The 27,234-nt window shown below is 29.3% G+C and overlaps 2 protein-coding genes across 2 annotated transcripts; both read right to left on the minus strand.

Moving 5' to 3' along the window:
* Positions 1-1,722: 1,722 nt before the first annotated feature.
* LOC103503625 (receptor protein-tyrosine kinase CEPR1-like) lies at positions 1,723-5,584 on the minus strand. The gene is made up of 2 exons (XM_008467879.3): positions 2,748-5,584; positions 1,723-2,301 (listed from the first exon to the last, which is right to left on the minus strand). Exons 1-2 carry the CDS (start codon positions 5,206-5,208, stop codon positions 1,919-1,921), a joined length of 2,844 nt encoding a protein of 947 aa, XP_008466101.3. The 5' UTR covers positions 5,209-5,584; the 3' UTR covers positions 1,723-1,918.
* Positions 5,585-14,546: 8,962 nt separating this feature from the next.
* LOC103503626 (receptor-like protein kinase 7) lies at positions 14,547-18,054 on the minus strand. The gene is made up of 2 exons (XM_008467880.3): positions 15,210-18,054; positions 14,547-15,114 (listed from the first exon to the last, which is right to left on the minus strand). The coding sequence occupies exons 1-2, from the start codon at positions 17,770-17,772 to the stop codon at positions 14,729-14,731; spliced, it is 2,949 nt and encodes a 982-aa protein (XP_008466102.1). The 5' UTR covers positions 17,773-18,054; the 3' UTR covers positions 14,547-14,728.
* Positions 18,055-27,234: the final 9,180 nt, after the last annotated feature.

Raw genomic sequence — 27,234 nt, forward strand, 5'->3', positions numbered from 1 at the left:
TAGTGTTTCACGTTAAATCATAATATCTAAGACGTTCTTTAATAATCGTTTAGGGTTGTTTTGTTATTTACTTCCTTAGTAATGTGTGAACAATCCATGAAAAAAAACTAAGAAAATGTCTCATTGAATTTAACTTTTCGTATAATAAATTTCTTTGTTTTGAAAGTTTTTTTTTTAAACCAACAATTATCCATTGTTCTTTTAGAAAGACGGTCGCAACCATATTAAAAATAATTTAATCCAAATGTTTCTTCGTATTAATACGAGAATTCCTTGATTTTATTCAACTTCATTCGTTAAAAGAAGTTATGTTCTCGAGATTCAAAATATCTCTCAAACACGATTATAATAACTCATAATAATCCATTTTAGTTTAATACATTTATTTTAACACATTTATAACTAATAACTTCAAACCGAGATAATTTTAATAATTAAACAACTCTCTTGTATGGAACTAGGGTACTTTTTATTTTTATAAATATGAATAGAAAATTATATATGCACATATATAACTATAATAATTACATCATTTAATTCGATACATAATCTTCCAACATAAACATAATTCAACTAAACCTTAAACCCTAAATCCAAAGAGATTTATATATAAGTTGAATCCTCTTACTTTTATTATAGTAAAAAATCAATTAGTAGTAATAAAACGTTTATATGTACCTAAATTTTTTTAAAAATAAAATCATGAGGTGAAGTTAAGATAAATACAATAATGTTTGGAATTTTTCTTCTGGGCACTTGCAAAATTGACAAAAAAAAAAAAAAATAAATAAATAAAGCCTATGTTACTATATTTTCTAAATTGCAAAAATAGCAAATTTAAAAGCTGATAACCCTCTGATAGCAGTCTGATATCATTAATTACTTGTCATATTCGTAATTTGGGAAGAAAAAAAAGTGATAGGAGCTGTTTTTTTTCTAAATTTTGGTTGTTATCTAATGCAATTTTCCTTTTCTTTTTTCCATCCTAAACAGCATTAATATAGCTATAAATAAATAAATGTGTATTAAAGTGCTTTATTCTTGAATGTGGGCTAAGTTAATGGGAGAGAAAATTAAAAGAAAAAAAAGAATAAAGATGCCTAAATCAATCAATAGTTTCCATTAGATAATGAAAGAGTGGGTGTGGGGCTTTCAATAGAATTTGGAATCATGCCTTCAATTATATTAATTCAGAATCAGAAACCCACTTGGATCAATGAGCAATGTGATCATTCCATATTTTACCAAAACAATCACTTTCCTCTAACTCTATACTTCTCTTCTCTGCACACATTCATATATACTAAACTCCATTTTCAAATCCTTTCTATTTCTCGATTAATTTCGACTTTGTGAAATAAGCTAATAAGTTGAAGATAAAGTAGACTCGAGCTCAAATGAGTCTAGGGCAAAATTTAATTCTTAGCGTAAAGATCGAGTGTGTTTTTTCTATCTAAATTTTGACGTACTGTCACTAATATTTTCTAACAAAAAAAAAAAAAAAAATAAATCATAATACAAGACAAAAAGTTCATCAAAATTGTTAATATAATACTAAACATTATATACACACATGACTATTCTTTCCATCACCTAACTAGCTACGACAAATTAATCACTCTCATCCAAACTTTATCATGATCTCCAAAATCCAACACTTTTTTTCTTTTTTATCTTTTGAAGATTAGATGTTAGGTTACACTTTAACTGTATACTTACGAGTTAAGAATAACACTGATAACAGTCATATTAAAGGAACTTAAAAGTGATAGCAAACATAAGACATAGAATATCTACACGAGTTTTGGCACATATATGTATATATATATGTGTGTGTATAAATATAAAGATGGTATATAGCATTGAGTTGAGGATTAATTAGTAGGGTTGGTTAAGGGGAAAAAAGGGTATAGATCTCTCATAGGTCAAATGGGTTGTTGATTTTGGTGGTGGTGTGTTTGGAGGATTTGTTATGGGAATCGAATTTGCAAGGGTCAGCTTCAATCAATAGTTGAACCACTTCTTTCATGGTGGGTCTAAGGGCTGGATTCTTGTATGTACAACGAATTGCAATCCTTAGAACTTCAATCATCTCATCTTTGAATGAACATGAAACCCTTTTGTCTAACACTTCCATTGCTCCTTCCTTTGTGTCTACTTTGTTTGATACCCAATATATGATGTTCTTGTTCTCTCCAAACTCCGCCTCCACTGGCTTCTTCCCCGTTATTAACTCCATCAACACGATCCCAAAGCTATACACGTCACACTTTGTTGTGGCCTTCGATGAATATGCGTACTCTGTTTAAAATTAAACAAACAAACAAACATTATAGTCAGTCAATTATTAAACAAAGATTCTAAAAACCTAACAACCACATATAACTTAAGAGTTCCAACTACTTATCAAACACTTTTAAAGTGATCTCGTTCAACTTGTAATCTAACATATTAATTCATGGGTGTCATTCTAAAATGCATCAAAGTATTACTCAATCAAGCGATAGTATCAAAACATGTATACTAGGAGCGAGATATTCATTATAAAGAAAGAAGAAGAAGAAGAAGAAATACTTAGATGCATCTTCAACTACATACATGATTTGCAGCTCACCCTTATTATTTATTATGTGACATGATGAACCCTAATTGAGTGTGGTGAGCTTCTTCAAAAGGATGGGTGCATGCAACTACATAAGATATATCAAAGTATTATGAGTGGTTCATTAAAGAGAAGAGATGTATACCAGGAGCGAGATAGCCGTAAGTCCCAGCGATGACGGTAGTAGTAGAATCCTTGCCGGTTCTAGCTTGCAAAACCTTAGCAATGCCGAAATCTGCAACCTTAGGATGATAATTGACATCCAACAAAATATTAGTTGTTTTAATGTCTCTATGAATTATAGAAGGCAACAAATCATGATGAAGATAAGCCAATCCTTGAGCTATGCCTAAAGCAATTTGATGTCTAGTTGGCCAATCCAAATGAATCCAACCCTTATGTAAAGCATCCCATAAATTCCCATTTGGCATATACTCATAAACCAAAAGACTACAATCCAAACTTGAGAAATAGCAGTATAATTTCACTATGTTTTTGTGCCTTATACTTCCCAATGTTTCAACTTCTGTTTTCAATTCTTTATCCAAATACAACTGTTCTTGATCCGATGACGTATCTTTCCCCTTTCGACTCCATAGTCTTTTAACGGCTACCATTTCTCCACTGCTTAGTTCAATTTTGTACACCGTACCGGAGCCACCATGCCCCACGATGTTCTTATCCACCATTGATTCGATTATCTCTCTTGGGTCGAAGCTGATTCGGTGGAAGCTTTTCACATCGTATGAGAAGAATGATGATGATAATGTTTCGTCTTGTTCCATTACGGATTTTTCTCTGCTCAAACGTCGTCGTAAATACAGAGCAGCTCCGATCAAGATTATAAAACCTGATATTCCAATTGCCCAGATGGAGTTCAATCGTTTTTTGTTGTTGTATTGAGAACAAATTGGGAATTTCTGATCGGATGAATCTAAGTAAACAGAAACGCATAATCCTGGGTTGCCGGAAAAGCTTTCCACTAATCCACCTTTGATTAAAGACAGAGGAATTGGACCGGAGAGTTGATTGTTTGAGAAATTGATTGAATTTGGTAACAGTTCACAGAGACTTTCCGGGATGTTGCCGGTTAATCGATTATCGGACAAATCAAGAACATTCAAAGATTTAAGATCGGAAAGTGAAGTGGGTATTGAAGAATTCAAGTGATTTCCTTGTAAAAGCAACAGATTAAGCTTTCTGAGGTTCCCAATTTCTGAAGGAATTGGACCAGATAAGAGATTGTTGCTAAGATCGATCTTAACTAAATTGGTAGCTTTTGAAATCTCCGGCGGTAACACGCCGGAAATTTTATTACTCTGCATAAACAATTCAGAAAGATTCCTGGCTTTAACAAAAGAATTGGGAATTTCACCGCTTAAATTATTGTTACCAAAATCAATAATCGAAACATGAGGAAGACCCAAAAGTCCCACCGGCACCGGACCTTCTAAATTATTCGAACTGACACGAAACCGTAAAAGGGATTGACATGTACCGTACGACGGTGGGATTTGACCGGAAAATTTATTCTCCAATACAAGGAAATACATTAGTTTACCTTCTCCACAGACATCTGTCGGTAATGGACCGGAGAAATAATTTTCCGACAAGTCGAGAACCACCATAGGTGAGAATTGACCCAAATTACTTGGAACTTGTCCCGTCATGTAGTTGTCGTAAAGTGATAACATAGTGAGTGTCGTTGAATTTGAAATTGAAATTGGAATCTCCCCTGTTAACGAATTGTTGTAAAGCTGAAGAACTTCAAGTTTCGGAAGACGACAAATCGATTCAGGTAATTTTCCGGTCAACTTGTTGACTGACATGTCCAAGTCCACGAGCTCTGTTAAATTCCCAAGTTCTTCTGGAATTTCGCCGACTAATGAATTGTAGTAAAGCTCCAACGCTCTCAAATTCTTCAAATTCCCGATTTCCTTTGGGATTTTTCCGGTGAGGAAATTCCCGCTTAATTCAAGGTCAACGAGCGCCGTCATATTCCCAATCGTCGCCGGAATTCTTCCCTCCAACATACAAGTCGTTAACACCATCGATTTCAACTTCGTCAACCCAGACACATTCTCCGGCAACTGCCACGTGTTGAAATTGTTGTCCTCGTTGAAATTCAAACTCTCGAGATTCGTCAAACTGAAAACCGACAATGGAAACTCACCGGTGAAGTTGTTGTACGACATGTCGAGTATCCTCAAGGTTTTCAACGGCGAGAAATCCGGTAACGTCCCCATCAGAGACAGAGAATTCATATCCAATTCTTCCAAAACAGAGCAGTTCGTTACCCCACGTGGAAACGTTCCACGTAACCCACTCCGTCCAAGCCGCAGCACTCTCAACTCCGGTAAATAAGAACAAACATCCGCCGGAAACCTCCCGGAAACCGCCCTGCCTGAAAGATCAATCCCCACCACTAACCCCTTTTCATTACAAGTAATACCGGTGAAATTACAGAAGGAATCTCCAGTCCAATCGGAAGGCAGAGAATTCCCAACAACGCCCTTTTGCATCAAAGAGAAAAACAGAGATTGATCGGTCCCAAAGGCAAGAGAAATCGTAAATTGAAGAAGGAAGAAGTAGAAACAGAGAGCCATATCGAAAAACACTGAAAAGCAAAAACTAAAGAAACAGAGAGTTCTTGAAGTGGGAATTTGGGAATTTTGTTGATGAAGAGATGATGAAAAAGAAGAGAAGTATATAAATGGGGAAGATTGAAAAGATCATTGAGTGGGAAATAATGAGAGATTTAAAAGAGAAGAAATGAAGAAACAGGGAGAAGGTGTAAGTGTTGAAATGAGTTATAAATTTTTTTTGGAAGTTTTGGGTTTGAATAAAGACGATAGCTTTACAATTTATACGCAATTCCACTAACTGATGTTTGGAAGAATAATTTCAATCGTTTCAAATTATTTGATTTTATAAAGGAAAGAAATAGAAAAAGGAATCCATTTGTGAAGCAAATTTACGCGTTGTGTTGTGTTTGTGTGTCATACATCTAATCACTCTCTGTTTTTGTACCTCTTGAACTGACTGCCACTTGCTGCTATTCCTTTATACCTATACTCATTTCTTATACTAAATTTCATTTCTAATATCTAATTTGTTGTAGTGAGATATCTCAACTTTAACCTACTTTATAACTAATTCACATGCACTCTTTCACACCCACTTCTCTTTAAAACAAATCCTGAGTTATTATAGTTTCGATTATAATAATATATGTTTAGTGTGTAAAAACTATAACAAATAGTAAATAACCTAACAAATTGAAAACTTTTAAATAGTAATTTTTTTGCCCAAATGGTAGATCTTAGTTTCCATAATGAAAAGCAAAAACATTTGTGGTCACATCTTAAACTCATTTTCTGCATCACTTTATTTGATAAGTGACAAGATTCTTCTTAATCTTTCTTTTAGTTTGTTTTGTTTGCATGATTAGGGTGGGATGCATAAAAATTTGTACATCTTCGTATACATGCAATTAAAAAATACTTAAGTGCATCTCGATTAACACCTATCTTCGTGCAACCCTCTAATTATTTGTTTGATGTGAGTGACAAAAAAGAGATAGCACAAAAATGAATGCATGCATCCTAATGGGATGCACTTAAGTATTGCCAAATGCAAATATTACTCGTTTTTCTTTTATATTCAAATTTATATTTTATATTTTAAATAAATTTTAATTAGTAAATAATATAAGAGAAAGATATGATGATTAAGAAATAGTAACAATTTTGTACATGTTGAAGTTTAATGGAGAAATCATCTTCTCGTACTATATAAACTTAATTAAGCGTTTGGGGCAAAGAGCGAGTTATTATAATTATCGGTTTAGTTTGATTTGAATAATTTATGTTTAGGTGTAGATAGTTTTAGTTTGGATTATAATACTATGTGTTTGGTGTGTAGATTATCTTAGTTTAGTAAGAAAATAGGAAACGCTAAAGCAAACAATAAAAAAAAAATGATGACCGTCAAATAGTAAATATAGTAACAAATAGAGAGTTTTGAAATAATGTTTTATCGTAGCTAATTGGAGACTTTTAAATGATATTTGTTGTAGCAATAAGTGATTATTATAGTTCTAAATGATTTTTGTCGCAAACCACTTCTAAAAAATCCACCAAAATGGACATATAAAACTTTATAGATCATGCAATCCTTGTTCTTTAGCCCCTTTTTATTTAGTCCTTTTCGTCACAGTTTCTACTTTTTTATATAATTGCTTTTTAACTCTTTTAGTATAATAATAAAAAAATGTTAATTACCGTTGAACTAAACTTGTCTTGACAAAAGAATTTAGTTTAATTAATACATATATTTATTTAAAATTAAAAAGTTATTGGTTTGGAATATCTAAATAAAAAATGTTTATTATCTCAAGTGATAAGATTTTCAATTATTATTATCATTATTATTACTTTTTTTGTTATTGATTTAAGGAGTTTGAAATTGTTTCATATAGGAAATCTAAAGTTTAGAATGGTTTTTTTTTAAAATAAGTAATTAAAAGAAAATCAGTGTTTAGTAGTCAACTCAAAATAAATTTTTAAAAATTTTAGTTTATAAAATAAGTTGGTTAAATAGTTTAGAATAAATTGTTTAAATCAACCTTAAGAAAAATAATTTGTTAATATTGTAATGGTTAGTTTTTTTTTTTATAATTCTTATAATTCTTAAATTAACCGAAATATCCTAATAATCAACCACCTCAATTTCGTTATGTTGTGATCGCAACTTTAACCACCACCACTTATGACCACCTTCGATGGCTACCATAAACGGCAAACTCCTGCCACCATTGTTTATGGCTAACTTCATTCACAAGAACGGCTCCCATCATCACTGTTATCGACTCTAGTCACCGTTCCCACCGAATACAAAAACCAGTATTCCAATTATTTATTCTTAGTATTTTACAGTAGTTTGACATTAACAAAAACGTTTTTAGTGAACAACAAATCAAAGAAAGTTGTATATAAAAACACTATTTTTTAAATGAAAATGGATTTTTGATTTGATCCAAACATGTCCTTAATTTATAATTTTTTTAAAGTTTGTCTGATAGGTTCTTGAGTTTTCATATTTTTTTTAATTCGGGATGTTGACTATCACTAGGTAGAATTTTAAATTTGGATCGAATGCCTATTTGAATTTTGCGAACTACCATACCATAATAAATAAAAATAAGGTTTCGCCTAAAAGTTAATTGATTTATACCCCATATATGTTATAGACGTTATTGACTCTCCATCTCTAGAATCATCAACATAACTTATGACCTGACCGTTTAGTTGAAAACGTATTTATTAACCTTACTTTGACAAACCTTAATTTAGAAAAATATTTTCAAAATTGTTTGGTTAATGTTTTTATTTTTCCATGGCCATTGTTGGATACAAAATTAGTGAGATAATTATGAAAAATGGGATCATATTCTAGATGAGGAACTTTGATATTATTCCATATTATTAAAGGGATCACTCTTTTGAAAAGGAGGACAAAGCTCATCTTTCTCACAAAAATGGTGAGAGACTAAATTTTGTAGGACACTATTTATTAATGATTTAATATCACTTTCCTAATCATGTGTTTTTAATATTTTAAAAATGTTTGGTTTTAAGAGTATTTTTCAACTATAGCAAAATGAATAAAAAATATTTAGAAAATATAGCAACATTTAGAATCTATTAACGATAGATTTACCGATACAGTTTTATCAAAGTCAGTGTCTATCAATGTCACTTATAGAAGTTAATAATGTATATTTGTCTATATCATCAATGAATTCTAAAATTTTACTATATTTTGTTCATGCAGATTTACCGATCAATAATTTCTCTTGATTTAAAATTTTTTAAAACAATATTTTTATTTCATACAAAAATCATTCTTAATGATTAAAAATCATGTATCTAAGGATATGATTAAAATATTTATTTTAAAAAACCAATCTCATAAAGAAAGGCATCCATAAAAAAGTTGGAGGAGTTCTATCAGTTTCTCTCATCAGCGAGACCAACCCACGTAGCGGTCAATCTCGGCTAGTGGTCTAGTACGTCAACTCAATGAACAAGGGCTTGATCTTTTTCATTCTTTATAATGGATAAACAAGTCCTTCGGACCCCTAAGAATTCTATCTTTGTTCTAGCTTGAGCTGTGGGTTCTCCAACCGATACTACTTACTCAGCCGGTCCCAACCCTTAAGAAGGGAGAGCTTGAGGCTATATAACCTCTTTCGAAGAAGAAAAGAAGGCTAGGGAAAGCAAAAGCTTCTTTTATTATCTATATAAATAGCTTTGGAACAAGAACTGCTACTGAAACAAGAAAAGCTAGAGAAAGAACTGGGACAAGAACTTCTGCAACAAGAAAAGCCTCAGCAACTGAAACTGCAACCGGAACAGCCACTCCCGCACGATATATATATATATATATATATATATATAAAAGAAAATACTGTTTGTTGGTACATTTCATAAAACTAATAATTTAGTACTTAAATTTTATCCGATAACGATTTAATTCATTCGCACTCTCAATCTTATAATAATTTCCGTCTTTAAACTTACAAAAATCATAACAGCTTAGTCTTTAGACTTTAAAATTATAACAACTTAGCTTTTATAGTAAAAGAAAAATCGAATCCGGTCAAATTTATTATACGATGACTTGATGATTATACATTGTTTATAGATAATAATAAGAATGATAATTAAAAAAAAAACCGTCGGTGTCTTGTCAGAGGAAGCAAATTAAAGGCTGAATTTTTATAATGTGAAATATTTATATTTACCTTTTTCTTTTCTTCTATCTCCTCGAGCATATAGATATTTGAGAATACAATTCTTATCGATCGAAAAACTTTAATTACTTAAGAATGGAAGTTAGAAAAATAAGATTAGAATCTAATATTGAATTCAAGTAAGATAAAGAGAGAATAAAAAATCTAACACATTCCTCAAACCAATAAATATAGAACATGAAAATGATTTAGAAAGTAAGAGTCATACAATACGAAGTTTGAGATATAATTGAGGGAAAGACAATGAAAAAGATACCCACAATCTAAATGCAAAGATTTTTCAGATGTGTGTTATAATTATATTATTAAATATAAGTTATATACGTTGATATCAAATATAACAGACTTAAGATTAAGAATCAAAATAAATAATTTTATAAAATTAAAAACTAAAATAGAACAAACGTGAAAGTTGTGTTGTTTTTAACTAAATACTTTAATACCATAGTAAATCGTCATTTGACCTAAAAGATTAAACTAGTTTATGAAATATAGATATAATGATACCTAGAGTCGTTGCATGAAGTTGAAATGTGTGTTAGAACTTAGAAGACCTAACAAGTAAAAATCAACTTTAACCGAAGAGATCAACGTAATAATAGAAGAGCTTAAGTGTAAAGCCGACTGAATCGAATCGTCTATGTTATGATACGATGATGTTAAAACCGAGAAGGGGCCTACAAAAGAAAAAGAAAGAGAGTGAGAATCTGAGTTGGGGAAGAGTTGTCCATAAAATGCAAAGCAAAATATGCCCACTTCTTTTAAAAGCCCAATTTTGGGAATCTGATTTGGTAGCTACCACTCAATATTTCTCAAATTCCCTCTCTAATATATATATCTATATCTATCTATATATGTGTGTATATATGATTGCTATTATTATTTTTAATCATTTTGAAATTCCTAACTTGCCTATTTCTCATTGGTTGATCTTTAAAATAATTTGGTATTTTTCTAGTGGAATTCACCATTATTATCTCCAACAAAATATAAAGTGTTTTTTTTTCCCTACAATTATTCTTATCCTCATCACTTGGATTTCTTTCTACTTTTTATTTTTATATTCATTTTATGTACTCTGTTTTTTCTTCTAACCCTTTATTGAAAATACTCTTGATTTTATTTATATATAAAAAAAAGAAATTCATGTTAGGCACCAACATAATGTTTTGAAGTTTTCTATAGAGTGTTTTGTCATTTTTGTGGGTCATAGAGATCAAATTATAATTACCTCTAACTTTAAAGGAAAGAGTTATAAAGGGTTCTTGAAAGGGAAAAAATATAAAGATACATGGAAACGTTTTAAATGAGATTTAAAGATATGATAAATTCATGTATTAGTTAGAGTTACGGTTTTCTAAATTGTCCTATTGATTACTAAACATTAAGGGTGGACTTATTATGGAGTGTGGGTTCTTTTTGTTTCTCTTCTGACTTTTTATATATTTCATTTTCAATATATTAATTTGTTATCGTATCATAAAACAAGATACCGTAGGGATGAGCAAATAAAACTGAAAAACCAATTCAACAGATCAATGTTTATTAAACCAACGTCGGACGAACACAACATCAAATTTGGATGAAAACCGTCCCTTTTCTAGGATCAAAATGAGCCTAAACCTAACTAGGTTTGAGCTTTAGGTCTAAGTTAGCATGCTCAACCCCAAGAGAGGATCGTCCATAGGCATAGAATATAAGTGGTCTCTCCTTTGGTCAAAGTCAACCCCAAGAATCCACCCCAAAAAGGAGATATCACACGGAAAATCTAGCCCAAGAAAAGAGGATAAATTTAAAAAAAAAAAAAAAAAAAACTCCCAATGAAAGAGAACAAGGCCGAGAAACGTTATAAATACATAACAAAACTCCTGTAGAATCAAATCCATTAGTACACAAACTCCCCGCTCGCTAATACATTTTTTGACTTAAACATCGCCGCTTATTTAACAACTATCACACAAGCATTCAAATCTTTTTATCTCACAAATCACCTTCTTCCCTTAAATTAAAAATTTATCATTGATGTCACGTAGACGATGTCACCTAAATACCAAATATGACCCTTCTAATCAAGTAGTCAACACACTCAAATAGAAATGTCGAACTAAACCCACATTTACTCATCCATCATAAGAAAAAAAAAACTCAAATCATAATAGAAAAAATGGTACCAATTAAGTATGTGAAAGGAAAGAACTTGGAGAAAAGAATAGTAGAAGTAGTAGAAGAGAGTATAATTAGGAGACAAGTGAGTGATGCGGCGACTAAAAGGCCGCTTCCCAAACCCATTATCTAAAAAGCACTTTAAATTAATTAATAATTATTATTCCCATTATCATTGTTCTTCCCATAACATACAAACTATATTAGGATATAATATCTCTTCTCTTTACAAAAAAAAGTCAAATTCTCTCCTTTCTTTTTTCTTTGCTTAATTAATCATTTAGGATAAGGATCAATCGATATATATTTACCATTATTGATAGTTGGAGTTGTCCCACTCTTATTTGTTCGTTATTAGAACACATACACAGAGAATGAGAATCGATACATAGATATATATGATTTCACTAACAACGTGTTAGTTACATCCACAAAGTAGATGAAGGATAATTTTTAGAGAGAATGTTTTCATAATACAAAGCAACGTCACTCGGATCAGAAGGTTTATATAATACAATTCTCTAAACCCTAATTTTGTTGCACACATAACATATTCAAAATATTCCAAACACACACACACATATATATTAAAACAAGATAATATCTCAGACTAAGCGAAACAGATAAACATTTTAGCAGCATAATCATGTAAAGTCGTATCGAAAATCTTTGAATATTGAATAAAAAGTGTAAATTATTTATAATAATGATATCAGTAGTGCCAAAAAGTGTTTAGCTCAAATATCAATTGAAAGAACAAAAATCAAATTTCCCTCCGTAGGGAATAATAATAATAATAGTTTTTAAATTGAAGAGATAGTGGGCCAGGTTTGAAATCAATCGGGCCCAGTAAACGTAATTACAATATGGGTCCACGGTATATAAACACAGGCCCAATATATCTAATGGGCTCCCGAGCTTAAAACTGGGCTTCAACTCATTGCAAGTTCTGAATTGGACTGGGCCCATATTTACCCGGCCCTCTTCCATTTACAAAATATTAAACAAAAAGCAAAATTAGTAAATTTTTAATGAATAAAATTACCTTTTTAGCCCTCAAGTTTACAAGAATAGACTAATTTGGTCTCTGCGTTTTCAAAATGTATCTTTTAGTTTCCGAGTTTTTAAAAATGAGATTAAAAAGTCTCCCAAATTATTTTATATTTTTATTTTACATAATTATATTCTATTTTAAATTAGAAGAATTAAAAATAACATTCTCGATAAAACTTTATTTTATACATTTTAAATTTCATGTAATCTTTTTGGAAGTATAAGGTTACTTAAGAGACCTTTAAACCTATTTTTTAGAAACTCAAGAACTAAAATGTACATTTTAAATACTCGGGAACTAAATAAGTTTATTCTTATAAATGGAGGACTAAAAAGTCTATTTTTTATACTTTAAACTTTTGAAATTGGATTATTTTTAATTCTAGTATTATATTTTGTGTTGATTTCTTCTTTTTACATCGACATTAATCAAACATGTCTAAATATCAAATTCATTAGGAATTAAAAAAAAAAAAAAACTTCTCGTAATAAAATTTTCATCCATATTAGAGATCAATTTAAAGTAAGCTTTGCTAAACGATAATTAATTAACACGATCTTTCGTCTCAAATGTAAAAGGTTCGAATCTTCTCACTTTCGATTGTTGTACTAGAAAAAATATTGGGATTAATTGCATAAGTGAAAGATAGTAAGTAAATATTTTTTACCTTTAAAGAAGGAAAGTTCAAATGCTTTGTTCTTAAGCAAATGCATCATCATTAAGTATAGAAATAACTCCACAATTATTGCCCATAATTTTCCACGTTCAATTAAAATTAAAGGGTTTTTTTTTTTCTTTCTTTTTAAAATAACAATAAATAACATTTCAAGTATTTTTTGTTTTTGTTTTTTTTATTCTTCAGAAAATCCATTTTAAAATTATTTTTTCTATTTAATTATATTTTTGAGAAAATAATTGATAACCAAAACTTAATGTGTTTTTATATTATAACATTAAAAAAAACTACTCTTTTTTTTATAACAGAAATCTTAAACTTTTATAGTAAATAAAGTTAGACAATTCTTTGATTATTTATAACTATTCTCACTTGATTTCATTTAAATTCATCTAAATAAAATTATTATCTTTTTAAAATCAGACCAAAGTGGGGAAGAACATAGAAAAATGAAAGATATAAAATCACTCATACTTAACAAAATGTGGTTAATCTTGTATTTAAAGAAGTCTTGTATGTGTGCTAAAATTATATATTCTAGGTTTTAAAATGAAATTCTAATAAAGGCTCTAAATTTAGTTGATACAATTATTAGTTCGTAAAATTTAACCGATATTACTCTAGAAGTTTAGGCTTTTTTCATTGAAATTGTAGGATAGCTTTCGTGTATTTTGCTTTCTTTATTCTCCTATTAGTTCTCGAAGACCATTCGTGTGAATCCCGAATCCTACATTGGTCGTACTTAGGTCTTCTATAGGTTCTTTGAGCTTTTTTTAGATTCTCTATAGGTTATCTAAGCAACTTTAACCCTTACTCTAAGCTCCCTCTAAGTTACCTCATGGATCTGTAATCTAAGCTCCTTCGTGGGTCGTTTGAACTTAGTTTAAACTCTTCTTAAGATTGTCAAAACTCACTCTAGGCTCTCTTGTAGGTCATTTGAATTCATTATAGACTCCTTCGTAGGTCTTCGAAGCCACAAAGCCTTCATAAACTCTTGGTCTCGACTTACCTTGATAAAATCTGTCCATGACAAAATATGGTTTTAAAAACTTAATTGTGTTATAAAATTTACATATTTCCATGAAGAAAGAAATAATTATACTTTTCAAAAACAAAGATCACATTAATTAAAATTAACATCTAGATATTAACTCAAAATAAATTTAAAGCAAAAAAATTAATAAACCAAATTAGTTCATTCAAACATATATTTTTCTAGACAAAGAGAGATGAATTGCATTGTCAACCTCCTATCTTCCAAAATTATTTTAAAACATTTTATACAACATCAGAGAGCTCGTTCAACTCTCCAACTCCGATCTAAAAAAAGATTAGAAAAAAAAAAACTTACATTTTACATAATTAGTCGAGCTTATTATAGCTTAATTAAGCCTAAAACCTTAGAGAGTAATCCTCCTAAGACAAAACCTTTTTAACATTATCAATATTACTCCCGACATCCTTGGTAACAATAACCCTAAGCAAAGGACATGGTTGAGCTTCTTCGAGCATTTGAACCACACTTCTCATAGTCGGTCTTAAATTTGGAAGCCTTGCAGTACACAAAATGGCAATTCTTAGTACCTTTATTGCATCCTCTTTGTATGCATCTGGTATCCTCGAATCAACTATACTCAATACACTTTCTCTCGTCTTCAAATTCTTTGATACCCATTGTACTATCTCTTTGTTCTCTCCGTACTCTCCCTCTATTGCCTTTTTCCCGCTCACTAACTCCATCAAAACCACTCCAAAACTATACACGTCGCTCTTCTCATCCACCTTGTATGTATATCCGTATTCTGCATACATACAATATTAATTGGTTTAAAAGTGTAAAATTAAACAATAATAATAAATTTGATTTCGAGTGATTAAAGGTATGTTTCGGATCTACCTGGGGCTATGTAGCCCGGGGTGCCGGCAATGACATGGGTAGTGTCGTGAGAGGTTGTTGTTGTGTGAAGAATCTTAGCAAGTCCAAAATCAGCGATTCTGGGCTTCAAGAATTCATCCAAAAGTATATTACTAGATTTGACATCCCGGTGAATTACCGGCCGGTCACAACCATGATGAAGATATTCCAATCCCTTCGCGGCTCCGACGGCGATTTCGTATCTTGTTTCCCAATCCAATTCCATTTTTCTCGACGTGTGAAGTCTGTCCCATAAGCTTCCATTTGCCATGTATTCATACACCAACAAGCTTGAAACCTCGCTCGTTATGCTGCAGTAAAGCTTCACCACGTTCACATGACGGATTGAGCTTAGAGTCTTCACCTCTGAGTCGAATTCCGACGACTTTGTTCTCTGTTTAACAAGCATCGGCGATGAACTACGGTAATTCTTCTTCTTCTTCTCCTCCTCGTATGGATTTGTGTTCCAAATATGCTTCACGGCGAACTCTTTCCCGTTTCCGACTGTTACTTTGTAAACGTTGCCGGAACCTCCTTTTCCGATTAGATTCTCGTCTTTAATGGAATCGAGAATCTCCTCTTCTGTGAATGTCATTACGTGGAACGATTTTAGGTCCCACGATTCCTCTTTAAGCGATCGATCTCGATCTTTTGCGCTCTTTTTTAAGGTTATGAAGCACCATAGCGTGAGGCTGAGAAGAATTAATCCGATGGCGAAAGCGATGACGAGTACTCTGACGTCCTTCGACGGGCCGGAATTTTGTGAACATCGCCGTATAAAGTTGTCGGCCTCACTGCAGAGGCCAGGGTTTCCGGCGAAGCTTTCTTTGTAAGCTCCGTTCGAGAGTGCTTCGGGTACTGGACCGATTAATTGATTGTTCGAAAGATCGAGAGAACTCAATTTCAGATGCGAAAATGTCGAGGGGATTTCACCTGATAGGTGGTTATTGGAGAGATTCAAAGCGTTTAAAACTGGAAGAAGCCCGAGCGATGAAGGAATTTGTCCAGAGAAGAAATTTTCCGCCAGATTTATGATACTCAAAGAATTACACAAGCCGATCGACTCTGGAATCGAACCGGATAATTTGTTCCCCTGCAATTCGAAGCTATCGAGATTCTTCAGGTCACCGATAGTCGCCGGAAGCTCATCGGAGAATTGATTGTTGCTCAAATCAACCGAAGCGAGAGATTTTGCTTGCGAAATCTCTAATGGCAATCGACCTGAGAATCGGTTATTTCCGATGTATAATTCCGAGAGAGCTACAGCTTTTCCAATATCGGAAGTGATCGAACCTTCCAACTTGTTCGAGTCGAGATCAATTATATTCACGTTCGGTAATCCCCAAATTCCAGACGGAACAACGCCGGTGAGCAAGTTCTGACTAACTCTAAAGCGGGTCAAAGTGGAGCAATTACCGTAAGTCGCCGGAATTTCACCGGTAAAATTATTCTGAAGAACTAAAAGCTTCTTCATCGTCCCCTTCTTACACATATCAGGAGGAATCGACCCCGTCAAAAAATTTTCAGATACATCAATGTAATCAAACTCCGTCCAAGAACCGATCGATTGAGGAAGAGGCCCAGTAAGCTTGTTCTTATAAAGTGATAGATTCACAAGCGACTTAAACTCACCAAACTCCACCGGAACTTGACCGGAGATTTGATTTTCAAACATTTGCAAAGAAACCAAGTTCGTCAAATACCTCAACTCTGACAAATCCCCATGAATATAATTCAAGGAAGCATCAAAATTCTTAAGCCCGGTTAGATTTCTTAACCCCACTGGAAGTATCCCCGTTAATTGATTGTTGTATAACTCCAACTGCCATAGCTTGTTCAAGTTCCCAATCTCCACCGGAATAGTCCCTGTTATATAATTATCCGAAACTTCCAAATTATGAAGCTCCGTGAGATTACCAATAGACCTTGGAATTTCCCCTGTTAAACTACAATTTGACATGTAAAGCCAATTAAGCTTCTTCAAATTAGTTACCTCCAATGGAAAAGTAGTGTTATCAAAACCGTTATCCCCAACGCTTAACACAACCAAACCACTCAAATTCCCTATTGATTTCCATGGAAACTTCCCCGAAATCCCACTTGAATTCAGATACAGAAACTCCAATCCACTCAAAGAATGTATGCTAGGGAAAGAGCTGGAGAAGAAATTGCCACTGAGATCCAAATACTTCAATTTCACACAATTGTTCAAACTGTTGGTGATTTCCCCGGAGAGGGAATTGGAGCGAAGAGCTAGCTTCTCCAAGGCTGGCAATTGACAAAGTGAATCAAAAGGAACAACCCCAGATAAAGCCTGTTGAGAGAGGTCAATTTGTGTAACGAAACCACGTGAATCACAAACAATTCCAGAGAAAGAGCAGATGGGGTTTTGGAGTGTCCAGGTATGAAAGACATTGGAGTTTGAAGTATGGAGGGAGGATTTGAGTTTGGTGAGGATTTGACGTTGGTCGTCGGTGGATTTGATTCCGGGGAGAAAGAAGAGGGAAAGGAGAGTGAGAAAGGAGAGGAAATGTAGAGACGACATGTCGTCAAAGTCACGGAAGAAGAAGAAGAAGAACAGAATGTGTTGTGTGAATGGAAATGGAAGAAGAAGAAGAAGAAGAAGAAGAAGAAGAGAACAAAGGAAGAACGATCCACGAAAAAGAGAATGGAAAAATTGGATTTATTTAAAAAAAATGGGAGAGGTGAATTAAATTAGAAGAAACGAAAAGGGAAAAAAAAAAAAAAAAGGTGAAAGAACCAAAAAAGTTAAATGAATTTAGGTGATTATTATTATTATTATTATTTTATTGTTATGGTTTTTTGAAGAACAACATTTTTGTTTGTCTCTTTAGTCCTTTCTGCTTTCCAAGAAGCTGAACACAACGGTGTTTGTTAATTCGTAAGGGAATTGCCCCCATCATCCAAAACTCCACTTTAAAAAAATATTAATAAAATTACCTTTTTAACCTTCAAATTCTTAAAAAATTTACCTTTTTAGTTATTTGATTAATTTAAATAATTTTATTTTGATTTTCAAGTTTTTACCTTTTTAGTCCTGAATTTTTAAAAGTATATTTAAAAAGGTTAAATAATTTTATATTTATATATTAAATAATTATATTACATTATAATTTATAAAAATCATATCCACTGTTTTTCTTTTACTAATTTGAAGTATCATATAATTATTTTTAAAAAGATTAAATAAAAAAAAACTTTAATCCCCTTTAAAAGGAAAATTGTCAAAAAAAAAAAAAAAGAACAAATAATAAAATATTTAAAAATGAAGTGGGATGAATTTTATATTTTAATGATTTTTTATATAAAGAGTAAATAGTTTTTTTTTTTTTTGTAAAATACTGTTTTAACCTTAAAAATATAATTTTTTTAACTTTAATTTGTAACTATTAGGTAATAAATTAGTCATTAACAATTTAATCAATAAACCAACAAACAATAAAAATTGGCATAAAATTTTGATGATTTTTTAAAGTTAAAGAATTAAATAGCAAAAATTTGAAATTAAAAAAATCAAAATGCTTTCTATTAAAAATTTTAGATACTAAATTGTAAGTACAAAAACAAAATTAAGAACAAAATCATTACTTCACTACTTATTGTTTTTTCTAAAAATATCAATTTATTGTTTTTCTTTTTTTGGTTAAATTTGCAAACTTAAAAGGTTGAAATTTACTCTGAATTTTAAAAATACAAATTTTAGTTCATTCATTTTTAATAAATACACTAACAATTCTACAATTTCAAAAAAATAAAAATAATAATAAAATAAAAAACAAACAATAATACAAATTTTGAATTTTAAATTAATGAAAATTAAATTGAATTTTATTGATATTTTATTTTGTGGCTAATTTTGAATATCCTTATCACATTAATTGTTTATTTCGAAATGTATATTATTTCATATAAATCTCAACTTAGCTTGTACGGTCAAGTAGAAATATTATAATTTTATTTAGAAAGAAAAAAAAAAGTGATGTGGTTTTCTTAGAATATCCCATTGGGAAGGGCAAAGGCAGCTATCATTGTTCTATTCGGTGGACAAACGATTATGTTATTAATTAAACTTTATTCTTATCTTTATCTTTCATTAATCTTAATTAATTTCTTATCATCACCTTCTTAACTAATATACAATTAACAATATTGTAATTTAAAAAAATAAAATAAAATAAAATAATTATATAGTGAGATCTAAATCTTTCGTCACATAACATTGTTTATAGTAATATATGACAACTCTAATTAATCTCCAAAACCAGATCTAAATTTCAAATTGTTTAGCTCAAATCGTAACTAAAAGAAATTAATTGTTATACTAAAAGAAAATATTAATATTCTAAGCTTTTACATATTATTTATTTTTTAATTATTAATACCACATTTTGAACAAAATTAATTTATACTTTTAGGAATGTTTGGTTAATGTTATTTTCGGAGAGTTAATAATTATTTTAGGAGAGAGTAATTCCACGCGAACAACGATATGGTAAATCTCTTCTATTGTTAATATTTTCGTTTAAAACCAACTCAAAGATCTAATAATATTTTCCTCTGTTTCAATTGAAAGTCTATTGAGTGAACGGTTTTAACAAAAACAGTAAAAAGTTTCGTAATCGAATGAAATGTTTAGGAGTAATTTGAAAAGGGTTAAACATCGTGTTGGTTAGTTTTAAAATTACTTAAAAAGAAACACTTTTTTTTTTTTAATTCAAAACCAATTCCATTAGTTAAAATGACATTAGTGTATATATATTTATATAAAGTTTGAAAAGCAGATAAGTTGAATTGATCACATCTAAGTCTAATTTATTAGAATTTTGGGCTCAACTCATAGGACAAAAGAAACATAACATATATTTTAATTATGTACTTTGTCTATATATATATATATATATATGTTAAAAAGAAGAAAAGAAAAGAAAAGAAAAGAAAAAGGAAGAGTTAAAATTGAAATAAGACAAAATGAAATGAATTAAGTGTATGGAAAAAGGTGGGATCCACAGCGGTGGAAACACAAAACCAAATTGTAAGCCGCCATCATTGACTACCGAATCACTTCCCTTTGCCACGTGCATCTAATTTTTTAATTCTTCAATCTTTGACACCATATATATTTATATTTATATATTAGTCCCAACTACGTTCATTTTTTACGAGTGTTTGGATTATCTTTTGACGTTTTAAATTTGAGGTATTTGATAATTTTTTAAAATATATTTTAAAAAAAATAAAATTGAGAAAATAGATTTTAATTTTAAAAATATATTTTAAAAAAATAAAATTGAGAAAATAGGTTTTTAAAATAACCACTTATAAAGATATTTAACCGAACATGTAAGTGTTTAAATTTAAACTCTCATCATAGATAAATGTTAGAAAGAAAATGTATTATTGTAAAATATTTTTTTTATAGATAATCAAAACAGAGCCTTAGAACACAAAAGACATTAATTATCTGCATAATGTCAAGTCACACACTATATATATATATATATATGTATGTATATATATAACCCAACCTTACACTTGAAACAGTCTCGTTTAAAGTTGAGTTATTATTGACTAAGCGATTATATTACACTACGAAAACTTTCGCTAGTCTCGAGTATCTTTTTTACCGAAGCAACAAACTATGTCGACATCGACATGGTATAACACCATTTTAAAAGAAGTACGAATATTACATTGTTATGTGTTAAAATTTAGGAGTTGTTTTAAAGAAGGAGTAGAAAGTTACGAAGTCTAAGAAGTTAATGTGAATCCTAAACCCATGATGCAAGGAGTTGATGTAAAGTATAAAATTGATGTTTTACGGTGGTGAAATTTACAAATACCGTGTGGAGTTGAAGGGAGAAAAATGGAAATGAAATGAATTTACGGTACAACAATGTTTGATATTTATATCCATAAAATAAAAACGAGAGTACTAAAAGAATTATATTTTATTGTATCCATGGAATAGAAAAACAACATGGAATTATAATTTACAAACAAAATTATGAATCTCCAATCCCAAGACCCCTCGTGTGAAATTATAATGCTTACTATTAATTCCAAACTCAATTCTAAACACAAACAAATTAGACTCTAGATTTGAGATATTCTTTTTTATATATCTTTTCAACTTTACTATTTTTAAATTTTTTTTTCTTGTATTTAGATATTCGATTTTAAAATTGGATATGCGAAATTCTATTAAATAAATAAATGCATTAATGTCATAAAAACGAGGAATTATTAAAAATGGCATAAATTTTATCAACAAAATTTCATATTCTATATAGATTTTGATAAACACCGATATATTTCTATTAGTCATATTAATAGACAGTAATAAAATATATCAATGTCTATTATTGATTTGATAGAATTTAAAATTTTGTTATATGTCGTAAATATTTTAGTTTATTTTATTATATTTAAAATGTCCCTGAATTTAATTGACTGCTTTCTATACATAAAATATGAAATAAATCAAGTTAATAATAGGTGAACCAATTTTATAATTTTTTTTTAAAAAAAAAAGCTATAATTTTAGGTATTTATAGTTTTTTTTTCAAATTAGGTTTGAATTTTTTTTTAGCAAATTAGGTTTGAATTTTTTTTTAGCAAATTAGGTTTAAAGTTAGATAGATGGATTGGATTAAAAGTTCTCAACAATTAGAAAAGGAAAGAAAAAAAAATATGTTCCTCAAATCAAATATATATATATATAAATTGAATATACTTAAAAAGTACTTTGGAATACTATGGTTTAGAGAAATGAGATGGAATAGTTATTGGATTTGATATTTCATCATATCAAATATTTTTCACTTTCAATTTCAGCCATAAAATTCAAGAGGAAAAAAAAAAAAACCCCATTAGGGATTACAAAGGGTGAATCTAATTGAATGAGAGAGATGAGATGAGATGATATGATATGATATGATATGATCACAATCACTAAGTCTTGAAATTAATAAAGTCATAGTATTAATATATATAATATAGTTTATGAGAAAACATTATCTTAGTGACGATTGCTATTTCTTTTCCAAAGTATTAATGATTTGATTTGAATCCTTTACCTTTGACTACTTTATCTCTTTGTTGGCATCTCCACTACAAATTATGCCAAATTGAGAAGCAAAATGCTAAACCCTACGAATTATGACACCTATATATATATATATATATATATATTAAATTACCATGAATTTAGTCTTTCTATTTAGATAAATCTTAAATTTAATAATTGTTATTTTTTTCAAAATTTGTTAAATAATAATATTAATTGTGATAATAATTTTTGAAAAAATGATTGTGAATAACAAAACTGTTGGAATATTTACAAATTATAACAAAATTTCGGATTATCGAATATTTACAAATTAGACATGAAAAAAATAAAAAAGATTTGTTATATTTTGTAAAATTTGATTATTTTTGCTATATTTGAAAATGTCGCTAGTTTTTATGCAGGAATATATTGTTCTTAAAAATTTATAGTGAAAATGTTAACGAAAAAGATCGATAATAAAATCTACAACAAACTAGACAATATATCGTACTAAATTTATGATTGAAAATATAGTTACTAGGAAATTGTTTCTTATTGTCATGTAGTAGGTCTTTTTTTTTTCTTTTTTTGCCAAATGTATTGGATCAGTGAGTGGGATGGAGGAATAAGCCTCTGACCTCGAGATTCATAATACAAACACTATGTCAGTTGAGATATGCTTATTTCGGCATACATCGATTATTTCATTATGAAAAAGGTTAATAATACAAACCAAAGAGTACTCTACTTCAAAAGCTCTTATTACTAACTCAATCGGTTAAGAAGATATATACATCTCGACGAAAAAAAAAAATTAAAAGTCATTTCACTACTTCTTCACACATGACTCAAAAAAGGAAAAAAGAAGGAAAAAAAGAGGATGATATAAAAAAAGGAAAAGACGCATAAAAGAAAAGGTATTGATCATCATAATAGACCAAAAATTTTTTATCACTCAAAAAGTCTCGTACCACACGATTGCAAACTTTCTCTCTGTTTTTTTCTTTCTTTTTATCTTTTTAGTTCAACTAACTTTCCAGGGCGTAAAATCACCTTCCATACACGTAATTCAAGATATATGTTTTAACCAAATTGAACGGCACTCATAAGTTACGGCAAAGTATTGAACAACGCTAACTACTCGACAAGTGTATTTTAACGTTCGTAAGTTGGTTAAATGATTACCGATTATAGATCGGACAATTGTAATAAAAGTTTGGATTAGATTTATCTATTGTCATGTTTAAATTTTCAAACAAAGAAGAGAAAAAAAAAAGGTGAGAATTAAAAGAAAAGTCTAAGAATAAGACAAGAGCTTAAGGAATCAAATCCATATGTATATATTATAAAAGTAAGACCAAAGTAAAGTTAGAGAGAAAAAAAAAAGAGCAAATAATCAAAATTAGGTCCTACTCACCATGCACTCTCATTTCAATTATTGAAAATATTATTCTCACAATAAATAAATAAATAAATATTACAAATATATATATATACATATTGCCAACTAAATTATTAAGTGACCCTTCTGGCAAATCACAATTTCAAACATCTTTTATATATATATACTTTTTCCCATGTGCTAATTCTTCTAATTTATGGAATAACACTCACTTCACTTTCTTTTTTGTTTTTTTGATCTATATGTTGTTTAATTTTTAATTCAAAGGTTGATTTATACTTTTATATTTTTAAATGAAGTATTAAAGTATAGATTATCATAATAAAAGAAGAAGATAAAAATTAAGAAGATATGATGTAATCTTTCATGAAGAGGAAAAAAACCTATATATATATATATATACTAATTTCAAGATTCAAAGTAGGATTTTTGTTTCTAGATGTGATATATGAAGTTGAATGCACATTAATTCAATATGTTAGTAATTGAATGTAATGGGGGAGTCAAATGTGTAGATATAATAATAATAATAATAATAATAGCATAAGGAAATAGAAATGAAGACTAATTAAGGTGAGTTAGCAATGATTTGGAGCATTAAATGTTATTGGCTCCACAAGAGGGTTGGGGAGGGAACTTGTTTTAATGTGTCCATATTTTTCAACCATATGTATATATTTAATTTGGGTATATGTATGATTTGAAAGCTTTTGTTTTGAATGTTGACCAAATTAATAAACCCATTAATTAATTTCTGTACATTAGTTCAATCAAGGATTAAAACCCAACCCTTGGATGGAAAGAAAAAAAAAAAAAATGGATTGATTTTATTTTAATACCTAAATTTTGATTTGTCAAATTTTAATAAATATTTTTACAAAAATAAATCGATAAACTAATTAGAGACTCGATATTTTTACATAATATATAGTTTATATCATAAAATAATAAAAATTGATATTTAATTTTGATTTTCTTTTTTTCTTTTTACATTAAGGATTAAATTATTAAGAATTTGAAAGTACAGGACTAAATTGTTACATGCTAAAGTTTACGTGCTAAATTGTTACAAAAATGAACGTATATAGGGGACCAAAACTGGTCTTTTTTTTAACTTTATTTTTTATTTTTAGGTTTTATACTTAGAAAAGGGTTTATACTCAGACATCACTCTCGTAAAAAAAAAGTAGAAATATTTCAATAAAAAAAAAAAAGACAAAATATTGCGGACATGTGACAAATTATGATTAAACAATTTGATAACATGTATAAAAGAAAAAAGTGATATCGAGATCAACTTAACTATTTTTCAAATTAAAGATATATATAAATTTAAGGGGATACAATAATATGCTATACTAATTACCTAGAAGATGATCTTTACTATGTTATATATTCCTTTTCATTTAATTATGTTATATAATACAATGTTTTATTTTTATTGACTTTATATACTATTTTAAGATGCTCTGTTCTTCAAAACAATGAATTGAGCTATATATACATATATATAATACAGCTTTAATATTACACACTTTTTAATCTTTTAACTTTTCACTAATTATTCCATTTTAATTTTGATTTTAAAATTAATTACATATAAAAAAAAAATAGAAAACTTCATTAATTGTTTTGAAATAAAATTACTAAATTAAAATAAAATTCAACGATACGATGAAATTTAAAAATATTTTGAAATCAAACCAAAAAACATCTTCGATAAATATAATTACTTGACGATGATATATATATATATATATATATTATTGTAATGATAATTAAGAGAATAATTCTTAAGCACACTGATTTGTGAATATTGGAGTCTCTTTAAAACCAAGCACACAACTTTTATTTTCCACACACAAGCTCAAATGATCATAAAAGAGAATTCTTCTTTTAGGGTTTTTAGATTAGTGGATTTTTAACCTTTCATCTAAAAGATTATTATTATTATTATTATTATGGTTAAACTCTTAGGGGAAAAGGGTTGATTTTTTAAGGCACAATTAATGAATCCCACAATTTGAAGCAAATAAATAATAATAATAATAATAATCTTTAGTGCATATTGCATCACAAAAAATTAAATTGCACCAATTCAATGGTGATCTCCCCCTTTTGTAACTTTATGTTATCCTTCACTTTTTTCTCTTTATAAAATATCAAAATAATCTATTATATATATATATATATATATATATATATATATATATATATATATATATATATATAGTCTTTATTCAAATTATTGAACTTTGTTTTGTAATGACTTTTTTTCATTCACTTAACTCAAATGGGTTTTAAAGCCTCTAGACCATTTGATGTGGTTCTTCCACTTTCATTTCCCTAAAAATGAAAAAAAGAAAAGAAAGAAAAAAAAGAAGACCCCTTTTTTGTTTGGGATATAAAACTTTTTCTTGTTCAAAAAAGATAAGTACTTTAGGGCAAAGATGAGTTTGAATGCAACCTAAGGCCATAAAGACCGTTTCTTGATTGTGCGATAGTTATTATATATATATATATATTTATTGTTGAAGGATAAGGTATTTCAATTGTTGTGTGAAAGTTGACGGTTCGATCACTCAATTCTATTAAAAACGCGAACAAAAATCTCACATATTATTGGTTAATGAAGGAAGTAATCATGGATATACAAGTGATGACACAAGAACAAATCCATGGTATCTTATGTTATGTCGTTGTGAAGATATATTTGGAGAATCGTTTTTACTAATAAAATCTATCATTGTTTAACTGAAAAAGTTAAAATCTACAAATTCTATATATGGGGTGTGTATGTTTATCTTTAACTCAAAAGTTGAATCGAATATCAAATAAAATTAGAGAAATTGATATATGTATATGGTTGTCTGAATGAGATAATATTTTTACTATTAAAAAAGAAATATTAGATGATAAATTATTTGGTAATCATTTTAAAGCTTAACGTACCCGAATCATTTTCAGAATTTCTAGGTTTTCGCACTTCACTTTAGACATCCGTCTCGTACACGCGTGGGGTAAAATTAGAATAAATGGCCAAAATGTTGAGAATATTTGTTTTAGAACAGTATGATTTCATATTCTATCAACAATGAATTCTGATAGACTTTTATCGATGCATTGATAGAATCTTAAATTTTGTTATATTTAAGAATTCAATTTACATACATATATATATATATATATATATATATATATATAGATGTATAACAATTATGATTTACATAAAAACTCCAAGAAAATACAATATCTTTTAACGTGTTTTTCGGTAAAAAATATTTATAAATACAGTAAAATCTTAATTTCTATAGAGAGTAATAAAGTCGTATATGTGAGAAGTAGAACACAAAATCTTACTGTGCAAATCAACCACTCATTTACATCAATCATGAGCTCATTCATGCAGATATTGGCATTACTCATCAACCTATCTTTTCCATATCTAAATTTTTCCCTTCCAAAGGTCTATCCATTTCATTACTTTTTTAAAAGGAACCCTTTGTAACAATCAATCATTTTCAAAATCATATTTA

The sequence above is a fragment of the Cucumis melo genome, chromosome 4, assembly GCF_025177605.1.
Source record: "Cucumis melo cultivar AY chromosome 4, USDA_Cmelo_AY_1.0, whole genome shotgun sequence".
NCBI lineage: Eukaryota > Viridiplantae > Streptophyta > Magnoliopsida > Cucurbitales > Cucurbitaceae > Cucumis > Cucumis melo.